The sequence below is a fragment of the Chiloscyllium plagiosum genome, unplaced genomic scaffold (assembly GCF_037043375.1).
Source record: "Chiloscyllium plagiosum isolate Xiang-an unplaced genomic scaffold, Cpla_swu_hap1 HiC_scaffold_7, whole genome shotgun sequence".
NCBI lineage: Eukaryota > Metazoa > Chordata > Chondrichthyes > Orectolobiformes > Hemiscylliidae > Chiloscyllium > Chiloscyllium plagiosum.
In genome coordinates this window covers 3,330,989-3,345,276 of record NW_028270145.1, presented here as the reverse complement: position 1 = coordinate 3,345,276, position 14,288 = coordinate 3,330,989, and the positions used below count along the sequence as shown (strand labels likewise).

General features: G+C 39.6%; 1 protein-coding gene across 1 annotated transcript in view; it reads left to right on the top strand.

Annotated features, from left to right (window-relative positions):
- The window catches only part of LOC122551256 (signal transducer and activator of transcription 4-like), a 103,057-nt gene that overhangs the window by 81,660 nt on the left and 7,109 nt on the right, over window positions 1-14,288 (top strand). The window contains exons 15-18 of the mRNA XM_043692873.2: window positions 260-343; window positions 2,432-2,530; window positions 5,704-5,839; window positions 12,061-12,113. Coding sequence (XP_043548808.1) covers window positions 260-343; window positions 2,432-2,530; window positions 5,704-5,839; window positions 12,061-12,113 — 372 coding nt within the window. The remainder of the gene's footprint in view (window positions 1-259; window positions 344-2,431; window positions 2,531-5,703; window positions 5,840-12,060; window positions 12,114-14,288) is intronic.

Sequence of the window (14,288 nt, the reverse complement as noted above, 5' to 3'; positions counted from 1 at the left end):
AGCTTGATTCAAATTCATTATGTATATATTGACAAAAATAATTCTAGTCACAAACTTATATTAAAGTTAAGCTGTATTAAACATCACACCTCTCTAATACGTACATCTCAATTGATTACTTATTAAGCAATCATCCCTTCTTGAACCTTTTGCTAAATTCCCATCAACATGATTTTTATACAGTCACTTGTTCTTTTTGCTGAGTCTTCCTTTTCATTTGTCACTTTTCTAATTGTTGTTATTTTTCCCAATTTTGCAGGGTCCTCTGATTGTGACAGAGGAACTTCATTCAATCAATTTTGAAACACAGTTTTGTCATCAAGATTTGGTCATAGATTTAGAGGTGAGTTGACTCACGCACTTTTCGGAGATTACATCAGTAACATCACATCAGCCTACTAAGGTTACTTACCGCAGGATTCCTAACCCCTGACCTGCTCTTGTACCATAATTTTTATTTGGCTAGTCTAGTTCAGTTTCTGGTCAATGGTAACCAGGTGTTGATAATGAGAGATTCAATCATGGTAATGCTATTAAATGTCAAGGGGTGATAGTTATTACCTGGTACTTGTGTGGCATGAATGTTACTTAACTTTTATTAGCCCAAACTGAACATTAGTCATGAATGATGCTAAATATTGTGCAATCATCAGCAAACATCCCAATGGCTCTCTTGATGTAAGAAATGTCATTGGTGAAGCAGTTTAAGTGGGTTGGTCTTACAACATTGCCCTGAGGAACTCCATGCAGATGTCCTGGAGCTGAGATGACAAAACTCCAACAACAACAACCTTTTTTTATGCCAGGAATGACTCCAACCAGCAGATGGCTTTACCCCTGACTTTCATTGACTCTTGTTTTGCTAGATTCCTTGATATCAACAAAGTCACTCTCACTTCACCCCTTTTACCCCTGACTTCCAATGAGTCCCGTTTGACTAGATTCCTTGATGTTTTGATGTGAACGATTGTCTCCCTCACCTCAACTCTAATTTAGTACTCTTGTCCATGTTTGGAAAGCTATCATGAGGTCAGGAGCTTCCATACTGGCAGAATGAAAACTGTCTCTCAGTGAGCAGCTCAGTGTTGAGCAAGTGGCAATTTGATAGCATTGTTGTTGACCCCTTCCATCACTTCACTGATGATCCGGAGTAAAGTGAAAGTGCTAGGTTAGTTTTGTGTATGGGATTTGCCTGACAATGTTCCACATTTCCTATAAATCTCAGTGTTGTAGCTGTACTAAAACAGCTTGGTTAGCAGCACTATACTGACATAGTACTGAGAACCTGTGCTACAAAACTGGCTGTGCTCCGAGCCAAGCTGTTTTATTGGGGCACATATCCTTTGCAGTGTCAGTGTCTTCATCTATTTCTTAAAATCATATAGAGTAAATTGAATTGGCCAAAGACTGGCATCTGTGATGCTGCTGACTTCCAGAGGAAATGGAGATTGACTATCTTCTCAGAATTACTGCTGAAGATTATTGCAAATGTTTCAGCTATATCTATTATTGTGATGTGCTGAGCTTCCCCATCATTAATGATGGAAATATTTGTGGAGCCTCCTCCTTCAGTGAGTTGTTTAATTGTCCACTACCATTCACAACTGGAAATGGCAGCACTGCAGAGCTTAGATCTGACCCATTGGTTATGTATTTGCTTAACATTATCTATCACATGCTTCTTATGCTGCTTGGCATATCTGCAGTCCTGTGTTGTAAATTCACCAGGTTGACGCATTTTTTTGGTATGCCTGATTGAGTTCCTAATTGGAGTAGGAATCCTCCTGCTGGGATTTCCTCTCCACAGGGCATATTTAATTTTTACACCTGTCCAGGTCAGGTGTACATCTCACTGCTAAAAGCTACCAGCTGATCAGAGGCTGGCTGCTCCCTATTCCAGCCAATGCACCTGGAAGCAGTGGCTTCTTCCTAAAATAAAACCTTGGGCCTCTACCAGGATCATTATAGAGAAAGGTAGGTGACATGGAGTCATGGGGATCGGATAGCCAGAGGGTGGATGGAGAGAACAGGGGGCCAATGGCTGTGGGTTGTCAATGGACTTTCCTGATTATATGTCCCTTGACCAGACACCCAGTATTTTCCAACAAGGGCCTTTACCCACCTCCTGCAAGGTCAGAGGCAAATCAAATGCTTGTTGGTCTCTGAGAGTGTTGAATTCTCCAACCATCACTCACTGAATGTCCAGCAGAGGTTGGATGAAGCCCTTTAAATGGGCATTAATTGCCTTCCCATCATATACTGGGAGTAGTGGGCAAGGCTGGACGCTGGACCCTTCTGCTATCAAACTGCTCCCCATCATCAGAATTCACTTTGGGAGGTCATTAGTTCCATCTTTTGTACTTTTCTTAGAGGATTGATGTGTATTATGTTGAAGTTAACAGTTGTCCTTGTCTTTATATTTAAATGACAGACCAGTTCATTGCCTGTCGTGGTGATCTCCAATGTAAGTCAACTGCCTAGTGGCTGGGCTTCAGTTATATGGTACAACATGTTAATGAATGACCTCAAGGTAAATTCATCAATCATCTTGTTTTTGTCAGCATAGAAATTAAAACAGTGTGCACACCATTAACATCATACCTCTTTATACATTTTTTCAAGTTTTCCATTATACGCGAATTTGTCTGCATTATAGTGTATCCTGCTGATGTGACCTTATCATTGCTGTAATTACATCCTTCTGCCAGGAGTGGCACTGCTTCCCCAATACTACCTGAACTGCTGTGCTCTTCCAGCTCCACATTTTATTGATTGTGACACTGCAACAGATTACTTTTGCATCTCCCAGCGTTAGTTTGCAGAGAAGCTCCAACAGCTCTAGCACTCTGTCTCAAATTGTTAAATTATTTACCAGAACAACTTTTAATGTAGGAATTTGCATTTGTTAAAGGCTGAATGAAAAATTGCCAAAGCCAAGTAAGAAACGTTTGTGAGAGAGAGTTGAAAAGAAACTCTTAATTAGAGAATGTGGAAATACAGGGAAGCAATGACAGAGCAGATTAGTTGAAAACCATTTCTCTGACAGAGATATAGATAATTCTATAAGAAACGCTTTTCACATTTTAAATAAGCTTTATTTTCCAATTGATTCTAAGGAGATGGACATTGCTAGTAAGGCCAGCATTTGCTACCCATGCATAGTACCTCATTGCTTGAAAATCTTTAACCAGTGTCCAAGGTCTTCAATTTCCTTGTTCTAGAATTCATACATTCCCCTGAGGCAGATGACATTTATCCTCACAAATACCAAGCAATCATGCCCCATCCCATCAGGGTACCATCAGCACTTCATTTTTTTTCAGTGACAGCCTCCAAACAACTACCCACTATTTCTACATCTAACAATCCCTGGCTTGTGCTTGCAGCAACACCCCAAATGCTGCCATGTTCATGTTCTTAGCCTCCATTGATATTGTACCTTTACTCACAGTGCTTTTGGAACCTGAGGCTCCATGATACTCCCTGACCTCTGCCCCATGTTGCGACATGGTGACACCATCTCTTATACCTACCAGTCCTCTGTAACTGCTTTTCAATTCCTCCAAGTACTATGGCTGCTCTTTTCAATATTCTTCGATTCTGCAAATCCTTTCTGATTCCTCTAATCTCTCACATCATGCAAGCAAAAAGAAACATTAAGTTTAAGAACTAAACAAAGCCAGTTGAGTGTGTGTGTGTACGCATGTGTGTGAGTGTAAGAGAGAGATATGCAAAAAAAGCTTCATGTATTCTATCTTACCTTCCAGTGTGGGTTTCTGCTTTAAATGTAATGAGGGTTTCTGCCTCTACCATTCATTTAAGCAGCATGTTCTAAATGACCACCACCCCAGGTGGAAAGAATTACTATTTAATTCCCATCCAGTCGTTTCATTGACTACTTTGAATCTTTCCCCCTTGCCCTCCTCTGTTCTAAAGCAAACAAACCCATTCCTGGCAGCATTTGCATAAATCCCTTCTAGAAACAGAATATAGGACTAAAGTAGACCACTCGGCCCTTCAAGCCTATTCCGCCATTCAGTATGATTGTGGCTGATCATCCAACTCAATATTGTATCTTCACCCCATGCTCTTTGATCCCTTTTAGTCCGAAGAACTACATCTGAATTCTTCTTGAAAACCCCATATGATTGCATCCTCCCAGTAATTAAGATAATAGTCAATTTGCCGTATTTGCAGTTTGCAAATTTGCAATTTGCAGTTTTCCTCCCTTGGCCTCTACAGGAAATGCCTTCTCGTGCTTGGTGATTTCAACATTCATGAAAGCACATCATGCTGTCTCTCCTCTAAGCTCATTGCCCTGTTATCCATCCTAAATCTCACATTTCCTGTAAATTCGCCAACCCATATTCACTACCTCCCTTTTGAACTTGTCATCTCAACTGGTTTTGCTTCTCCCATCAGATCAGTTATCAACAGGGCTATCTCTGATTGCTTCTTTTTATCCCTCACCACTCTCATCCCTTTTTACTCTCCAACACTCTCTCCTGTATCTGCCTCTGGAACCAAAAAACTATTCTACAATTCACAACCAACTTTCAAATTCTCCAGTATTTGCCCCTTTGTTCGTCACAGCATTTCAGAACAAATGATCTGTCTCGTCAGTTTCACTAACCCACCCTGGCTACTAAACTATAACATTTTGATTTTAAAATTCTAATTTTGATTGATACATCCCTCCATGGGGTGACTCCTCCCTTTCTTTTGTAATCTTCTCATGCCTAATAATTGTGTAAGGTATCTAAGCTCAACCAATTTTGACCTCTCGGTCATCCCTTTTTAACTACTCCACCTTCAGCAGCTGCATGGGCTCCAACCTCTGGAATATCCTTTCTATGCTTTGGACTGAACAGTAGACCAAGCTTAATCAGCTGAAAGATCTACTCCTGTTCTCATGTTCCTGTTAACCTCCTAACCTAGTTTATACTATCTGTAACATTGGGGCTCCCTTGTAATGTGTTCCACAATTCTGTAAATGTTTTCATGGGAAGTTAATCTGACATTCTGTCTTGAAGCTGTTGTGCAGCAGCTTCAGCAGGCTGCGCAGGAATTTCCCCATTTAAGTTGATGCAAATGCGCGGACACTCAAAGGAATTTTAAAGGTCTGTACACTTAAATCACCTGTCTGCTTCAGAAAAGAATTAGCAGATATATCATTGACTTCCCTTCTTATTCAACTTCCGAGTTTGGGATTGTCATTGAATCCTTCATGGTGGTGAATAAGTTGTCTATATCAACTTTGTCAGTTTCCTCAAAATTCCTGCAGTTTTGTAATATCGCGAATTTTCTAGATGCTTTTCATCTTTCTGAGAGTATTAACAACTATTCTTTGATTAGTTGCTTAGACTGCATAAAATACATTGGCATATGAGCATAATGTTTATAGCAATAAAAGTGCATGCATTTTTACAAGTGGCTTCAGGGTGTTTGATAACCGGTTAACTGTATGAGAAAACTGTTATTGCTGGGATTACCCTGCTAGTATCTGTTAAAACAAAAGTCAGATGTTTTAGGTGTAACATCTAACAGCAGCTCTATTCATTTTGATAAAGGTCACACAAGAAATGTCAGCTTGTGTTTACTCTTTGCTGTTAGAGTTGCTGGGTATTTCCAGCATATTATGTCTTTGCCTGAATATATTGAAAGGTAAGTTGCTGAATTTGTTGTGTCTCTTGCATTTTGCAGAATTTGGCCTTGTTCACCAGTCCTCCTACTGCCACTTGGAGTCAGTTGTCAGAGGTGCTGAGTTGGCAGTTCTCTTCCTATGTGGGACGAGGTCTGAGTTCTGACCAGCTCAACATGTTGGCAGAGAAGTTGCTGGGTAGGTACAAGGAGATCAGTAATTAGCTGGATTTGGTTGATACATCTCAATGCACAAGTACTTTCACAAATAGAATTAAAAAAGAGAAACCAACAGATTGAAGTTTCAGGCCTCCCTTGAAAATTGTGGGCAATAGCTTAATGCTTTGTTGTCACCATGGCAATGTTTTCCTATCATGGATCACCAGAATAACCCAAAGCCAGGCAACAGGACCATTTAAAACTTTGGTTTAATCCCACGACACACTTAGGATTCCAGTTGCTAGTTTTGGTCTGACGTGTGTATGCTCTGACCAGAGCATGGCTAAAATTCCCAAGATGTAAGGAAGCCTTCAATCTACAGAAAGGGTTCTGGGCACGTTTCATTCCCCCTAATTCACCTTCCTAACACTGCAACCTCTTTGAGCAGGCAAACCCTCCCCGTGTCAGATTAAAATTGCCTCCAATTTCTCATAGAACACACATTCAGTTATTCATGAGGTCACATACAAGATTTCATTACAAGTATTTATTACTTAACTCAAATCTTCTGTTTCTTTGTTAAGATCAGTCTAAAATTTTTCGTACTTCATACTTTTATCTACTCCAATTCAGCAAGTAATGTAATCCAAGCATATAATTATAAGGCTTATGTTTAATGTTCAGCATGATTGATAGGTTGGTGAACAAGCACCACCTGCTGCTCTCCTCAGTGTACTACGCCTTAAGATGAGTATTAGACTGTCAAAAGGTTGAAAATGGAAAGGCAGGAGGAACCATAGGAGAGAGACAGAAGATTACTGTCCAGCCGCAACACGAATTCCTATACTCAATGCACTGACCAATAAGGGCAAGCATACCAAACGCCTTCGTCACTAACCTGTCTACCTGTGACTCCACTTTAAGGAACTATGAACTTGCACTTCTTGGCCTCTTTGTTCAGCAGCACTCCCCAGGACCTTATCATTAAGTGTGTAAGTCTTGTCCTGATTTGCCTTTGGATTACAGCACCTCACATTTATCTAAATTAAACTCCATCTGCCATTCCGGATCATCAGCCCTTCTGATCAAGGACCCATTGTACACCTTCGCGTCCACTACACCACTAAGTTTGGTGTCATGTGCAAACTTGCCAACCATACGTCCTATGTTCACATCCAAATCATTTGTATAAATGACAAAAAACAGTTTACCCAGCATCAACCCTTGTGGCACACCAATGGTCACTCATCTCCAGTGCGAAAAGCAACCCTTGAGAATGTAGCAGTGAGCTGCTTTCTTAAACTGCTGCAATTATTTGATGTGGGTACAACCACAATGCCTTTACAGTGGGAATTCCAGGACCTGACCCAGCGCACCTGAAAGAACAACAATGTGTTTCCGAATCAGAGTGGTGAGTGGCTTGGAGGGGAACTTGCAGGTTTCCACATGTTCCATGTATTTACTGCCCTTGTTCTTCTAGATGGAAGTAGAAGGGAATTTGGAAGGTACTGTCTAAGGAGCCTTGGTGAATTTCTGCATTGCATCTTGTAAATATTAACACTGCTGCTACACTGAGCATTGATGGTAGGACAAGTGAATGTTTCCAAATGTGGTGCTAGTCAGGCACCCTCCTTTGTCTTGGGTGGTGTCAAGCTTCTCCAGTGTTGGTGGTGATACAATTATCCAGGCAAGGAGGGAGTTTTCCATCACATTCCCAACTTGTGCCTTTTAGATGGTGGACAGGCTTTGGAGTGTCAGGTGGTGATGTATTCACTGTAGGATACCTAGCCTCTGACTTTCTCTTGGAGCCATAGTATATATTCAGCTAGTCAAGTTCAGATTCTGGTCAACGCTAACGCTCAGGATGTTGATAATGGGAGATTCAGCAATGGTAATGCCATTGAATGTCAGAGGTCAATGTTTATACTCTTTCACACTGGAGACAATCATTTTAAGGAAAATAATACATGCCACTTATCACCATGCCTGGAGCAGTAGGTGATAATCAGCAATAGGTTTCCATGTTTGTGTTTTGCCTGATGCCATGAGACATCAATGTTGAGGACACCCAAGGTAACACTTACCTGTCTCCATACCATCATGCCATCACTCTGATGGGTCTGTCCTGTGACAGGACTTGCCCAGAGACAGTGATGATGATGTGTGGGACACAGTCATACACATATTTATACCTTTCAATCATTGCCAGACTGTTGCTTCATTAGACTGTGGGTCAATCTCCCAAATTTGGAATAAGGTTCCAGAAGGTTTTGCAAGATTGACAGGGTTGTATTTGCCATTTTAGTTTTGGGTCCTAGGTCAATGTCAGGTGATCCATCAAGTAGTTTTGATGCAATTGAATGGCTTATTAGGCCATTCCAGAGGGCAATAAAGATTCTACAACATTGCTGTGAGTCTGGAGTCACACACAGGTCAGAACAGATTTCCTTCTTTAAAGGATATTAGAGGGCCAGATAGGTTTTTAAATCAACCAATAATGGTTACATGTTCACCACTGGAATAGCTTTTTAATTCCAGTTTTTGATTTTATTGAATTCATGTTTCACCATCTGCTGGGGTAAGATTCAAACCCATGTCACTATCATGGCTGTTCTAATGGCAGGTTAGGACTGTGTCACCTCTTCCATGAAATATTAGCATTTGGTTGTTTGTAAATTGAGTAGAAAGTCTTATTGCAAAACTTACATTTTCAGTCATTTAAATTTACCACACCTTTTCAATTTAGTACCCCAGCAAAGTTCACTTTGTGTTAAAATGTTCACTGTAACAGATAATGAAATATTCTTTACGCTAATTAATCCAAAAACATTTGTAAAAGTAATGCTGTTTTCATTGGCTATTTTTCAGTTCTTCTGTGGGGTTTTACCACACTGCAAGAGTGAATTTGCTTTAGAATTGCTGCCAACAAAAACTATCTTTCAGTAGTAAACTTGACAAGTCAGTTAATTCTTCTGTCACTGTTCACAAAAAATAATTTATTTTTAGTGCAGTGGAAAATCATCTATAAATGACCATTCAAACTAATGTTTTGAAAGGCCTACACACTCCGCGTTCTCTTGTGTGTATGTTTGAGCTTTTTTCAGGTAACTCATGATAATCAATAATCCTATTGTAAGGATTGTGCCAAGAGTTAAAATTGAGTAATTTGTAGACTTGGAAGCGAAAATAAAAAATTCATGAGTGGTGAGGTGCATAAAGGTGAGGAAATGTAAAGTAATAGGGTTTGGGAATGGGTCTGGGTGAGATATTTTTCGGAGGGTTGGTGTGGACTTACTGGGCTAAATGCCCTGTTTCCACACTGTGGGAATTCTATGATAAATGATTGACCAATGAAGGTCTGCTCTACCATGTTGCTCACTGGCTGCCAAGATTCTGCAAATGGAACTGTGTATTGTGGTATGTTGTTGAAAATGTCTTTCAATAAAACATGTTTCTTTCATCTTTGGGGGTCAGTTTAGCTCAGTTGACTCATGAGAGTGCGACTCATGAGAGATCTGGTAAGGCTATGGTGACATAAGTACATAACTTTCATTTACATTGTCGAAATAAAGGAAAATGAATTAACTTAACCAAAACAGCTGCACACACATGGAACATGTTGGTGCATTAATAAAGAGCTTATAAGGTCCAAACAATGACCAGTTTAATCATTAACTGTTAAGGACCCAAGTACATAACATTATGATAGCTAAGGGAGTTTCCTGTTGCCATGTAAGGAAAAGTTTTTTTTTCAATTTTCCATAAAACTACTGGTCACCTGTTATGGAAGCCGACTGATCCTCTGTTCTGTTTATTTTCAGTGACTAAATTATGTACACGAAACAGTGAGTCATGTACCACGTAATGGAACCTCATTTATTGACCAAATAGGTAAAAACAATTGACTGCAGATGCTGGAAACCAGATTCTGGATTAGTGGTGCTGGAAGAGCACAGCAGTTCAGGCAGCATCCAAGGAGCTTATTGACCAAATGTAATGTCATAATCATTAGCCATGCCTTTAAAGTGCAAACATTTGTTAATTATGTTAAACATCATGCGCTTTGTACCTTTAAACATGTAACCTGTCAGCTCTATACTGGTGCTGAAGATGACATATAGAATAGGATATAGAATGCAGTATATAACTCACCTTCTGATTCTACAAAGACTGTACAACACCTACAAGGTGCAGAACAGGAATGCAACGTATCAATCACATAGCAACCTATCCATCAGTCCCTTCACCACCTAAACATAGTGGCAGCAGTGTGTACCATCTGCAAGTTGCATTGCAATTACATATGGAGGCTCCTCTGACAGCAACTTGCAAACCAATGACCTGTACCACCTAGAGGGTTAAGGCAGTAGATGCATGGGAAGAGCAATCCCTGAAACTTCTCTTCCAAGTGGCACACCATCTTGACTTGGAACTGTGTTGCTGTTCACTCACTGTTGCTAGGCCAAGTTACTGGAATTCCCTTCCTAACAGCACTTTGGATGTCCCTATACCCAAAGACTGCCACGGTTTAAGAAGGCAGCTCACCATCACCTTCTCAAGAACAATTAGGATGGCGATAAATGTTGGCTGAGCCAGAGACATCTACATCCCCTGAATTAATAAAAGTCCCGAATAAACAGAGTGGCAGTGGAACTAGGGAAGAAGTTGCTGCTGCCCAGCACAACACCTGAAGTCTTTGATCATCACTGTACCACACACTCAGATCAGTGATGCTAGTGTTGCAGCATGATCACCATGATGTAGGGAAAGGGATCAGTAACTAAGGTGAATTGGTGGAGAATCAGTACTTTGATTCAGCACTGAGTATAACATGGGACAGGTCAACACCCCACCTTCCCCAACCCCATCCCATGGACACCTAGAAACAACTTGCCAGGATTTGCTTGTTCCACCTGCTATTTAATTAATTCCAATGGATATTAATTTTCATTTTAAGAGTCTCAACCGGTGACAAAGCAGAAATCCCATCTATGAGCATGCCCACTATTGACTTAATAACGGTGGAGGTGGGTCCCAGCTCACTATCCCCCAACTTGATGAAATGTCCCTGGTTTGAAACTCTCCCGCGAGTGGAAACATCCTTTCAGGATTTACTAGACCAAACTCCCTGAACACATTCCAATAAGACCATCTCACATCCTATTAAGTTCCAGTGTGTATCTGGCCCAACCCTGTTCAATGTTGCTTCATATGACAATGCTTATTTCCCAGGAATCAGCTTAATAAACCTTCTCTGTACTGTTGTCATTGCAGAGTATATTTTTCCTAGGTAAGGAGATCAAACTATATACAGTGCATTGGTTGCAGTCTCACCAATGCCAACAGTTGTAGCAGACTTCAATACATTTAAACTAAGCCTCTTGATAATTAAGTCTAATATTGAATTTGCCTGAATATTTATCTGCTGTATGTACAAGGATGCCCAAATTCTTTGTTCCTCAGAATTTTGCAGTCTCCCATTTCAAATAACATCCTGCTTTTTTTATGCTTCTTGTCTAAGTGAACAACTTCCTATTTTTCCTCCTTATCGCACCATCTACCAAGCATTTGTCCACTCACATAACCTATTCTAATTCCCTTAGCAAACTCTTTGCATTCTCCTCACAATTTACTTTCCTACATATCTTTGTATGATCAGCATATTAGGCTACAATGCTATCTATCCTTTCATCCAAGTCATTAACATATATGGTAAATAGTTGAGGCCCAGCACTGATCCCTGTGGAACTTCACTAGTTATAGTTGGAAAAATTCATAGAAAAATGTCAACGATTGTACCATTCGTTTAAAAATCAGAAAGCTAAAAGCATGCAATTTATCTATGGCTCTTTGCCTCAAAAGAGAGTGGAAAGAAAATGACAGAACTTTAAATTACAAACTTTCTGCAGAATGTGGATAATTTTGACACTTTAATACCCTCCCTTAGTGAACTGTACAATCCTTGATAACCAAGGAACAAATGAGCTTTTTTTTGGATGAAGAATTATAAAGGAGTGGGATTCTGCTGTGTACTTATAGCAGGAAGAGAGTTCCATTAATTAATCTATGATTTTGCTTCATAAAGTACACAGGAAACTTGTTTGGCACAATGGCTCACAGCAAATAAATTTTAAATATAATGTAAGTAGCAGTTTAATATAGACTTAAATAATCAACACAAGAATGGGTAATTCCAAACTTCAGGCAATTATATTCAACTTATTTTATATACTCATTTGATATTTTGTTCCTCGTTTTTAGGACCACAGCTGAGTTACAACGATTGTCACGTTTCATGGAATAAGTTCTGTAAGGCAAGTAGCTTTTGTTTTAATCTGTATTGGCATAATGTTCTTAAAGGACTAATTGATGCCTTTGTTTGCATATACCACATGCCAAGCTAGTTTTTAAGAATATAAAAATCCCAATAATACCTGCACCCAGAATTGTACAGTTTAACTTTCATTGTTGAGTATACTTTTCCTTTCAACAAAACATACAACTTGATATTTTTCACACTCCTTTCTATTCAAGAGAGCAAGATACTGTCAGACAAAGAAATTATTATACAAATTACTTTCTTTTTACATGACACATAGTTTATCAGCCATCTTCAGTTTGAAGTTAATGTTATTCACAGTATTGCTAAACATCTCTCCAAACCACAGTGAACCTCATGTTATGTCGGCACTATGTGATGTGCATAACTAACACCCATTACAGTCTTTACATTGGTATCCAACTGAGTAAGTTATCCTTCATGATCAATGCTGCACAACTAACGATTAACAAATGTCTACACTGTTTCGCTTCTTTAAAAACAAGAACTAAAGTATCTACACATGTTCATTGTTCATTACATCAATGCCCCAAAAAACTAACATCCTATATTTTCAAATGAGCTGTTGTCTGATTCATCCACTCCTATGAATCACTTTGTATTCTGCTTTCTTCAAATAGATCAATCCTTCCCATTTCTCTTCAGAACCATATGAATCATGACTGATGTGAGGCAGTTATCTAATTTTACTGATCCAGAAAGTGAAACAATTGTGAAATCCTTTTTAAATTTCCTGGTAAAATGTTTCAGTACACAACAGTTTCCATATTTGTTTGTTTCAAACTATATCCAACAAAATGTTTTCTTTCATGCGTCTCGCAGCAATTTCTAAATGTATAACATTAAATAATTGGCCCACTCAATTGATTTGAGTAATCAATATGGTCAGACTAAAAATGAATTTCACTAAGTGTAAATAATGGTGACCAGATTGATTCTGAAATTTTCAGTTAAAAAACATCAAGTTGGTTATTTTGCATATCTTGTGTCACTTTTGATTCAAGATCATACCCAAAATTCCACTGAATAATAAAATTAAAAACCCAAACTCCAAAATTGGCCGAGCAAAGAAGCAATAAAAGGATAAATTTACATTCATTTACTTTATCCCCCCCTTTTATTGTCTTATTTTTGTTTTGCTTGCAAACTCAAGAATCATCTTGCAATTAGACCATTCCTACAAGGACCCATGTAAAGTCTTGTTTGGTTCTTCATGGGAGACTGAATAGCAAGGTTAGATCTCATGGAATACAGGAAGAATTAGCCATTTGCATACAGAACTAGCTCAAAGGTAGAAGACAGAGCGTGGTAGTGGAGGGTTGTTTCTCAGACTGGAGGCCTGTGACTAGTGGAGTGTCACAAGGATCGGTGCTGGGTCCACTACTTTTCATCATTTATATAAATGATTTGGATATGAACATAAGAGATAGAGTAAGTAAGTTTGCAGATGACACCAAAATTGGAGATGTAGTGGACAACGAAGAGGGTTACCAAAGATTACAATGGGATCTTGATCAGATGGGCCGATGGGCTGAGAAGTGGCAGATGGAGTTTAATTTAGATAAATGCAAGGTGCTGCATTTTGGGAAAGCAAAATTAGAAGGAGTTATACACTTAATGGTAAGGTCCTGAGGATTGTTGCTGAACAAAGAGACCCTGAAGTGCAGGCTCATAGCATCTTGAAAGTGAAGTCACAGGTAGATAGGATAGTGAAGATGCCGTTTGGTATGCTTTCCTTTATTGGTCAGTATATTGAGTACAGGAGTTGGGAGATCATGTTGCGGCTGTAGTAGACATTGGTTAGGCCACCTTTGGAATATTGCATACAAATTACCACGTGGATGGTATAGTGGTTCAGTGGTTAGTACTGCTGCCCCACAGTGCCAGGGACCCGGGTTCAATTCCCACGTTGGGCAACTGTTTGGAGTTTGCACATTCTCTCCATGTCTGCGTGGATTTCCTCCGGGTGCTCCAGTTTCCTCCCACAGTCCAAAAATGTGCAGGTCAGGTGAATTGGCCATTCTAAATTTCCCATAGTGTTAGGTGCATTACTCAGAGGGAAATGGGTCTGGGTGGGTTACTGTTTGAAGGGTTGGTGTGGACTTGTTGGGCCGAAGGGCCTGTTTCCACACTGTAGGGAATCTAATCT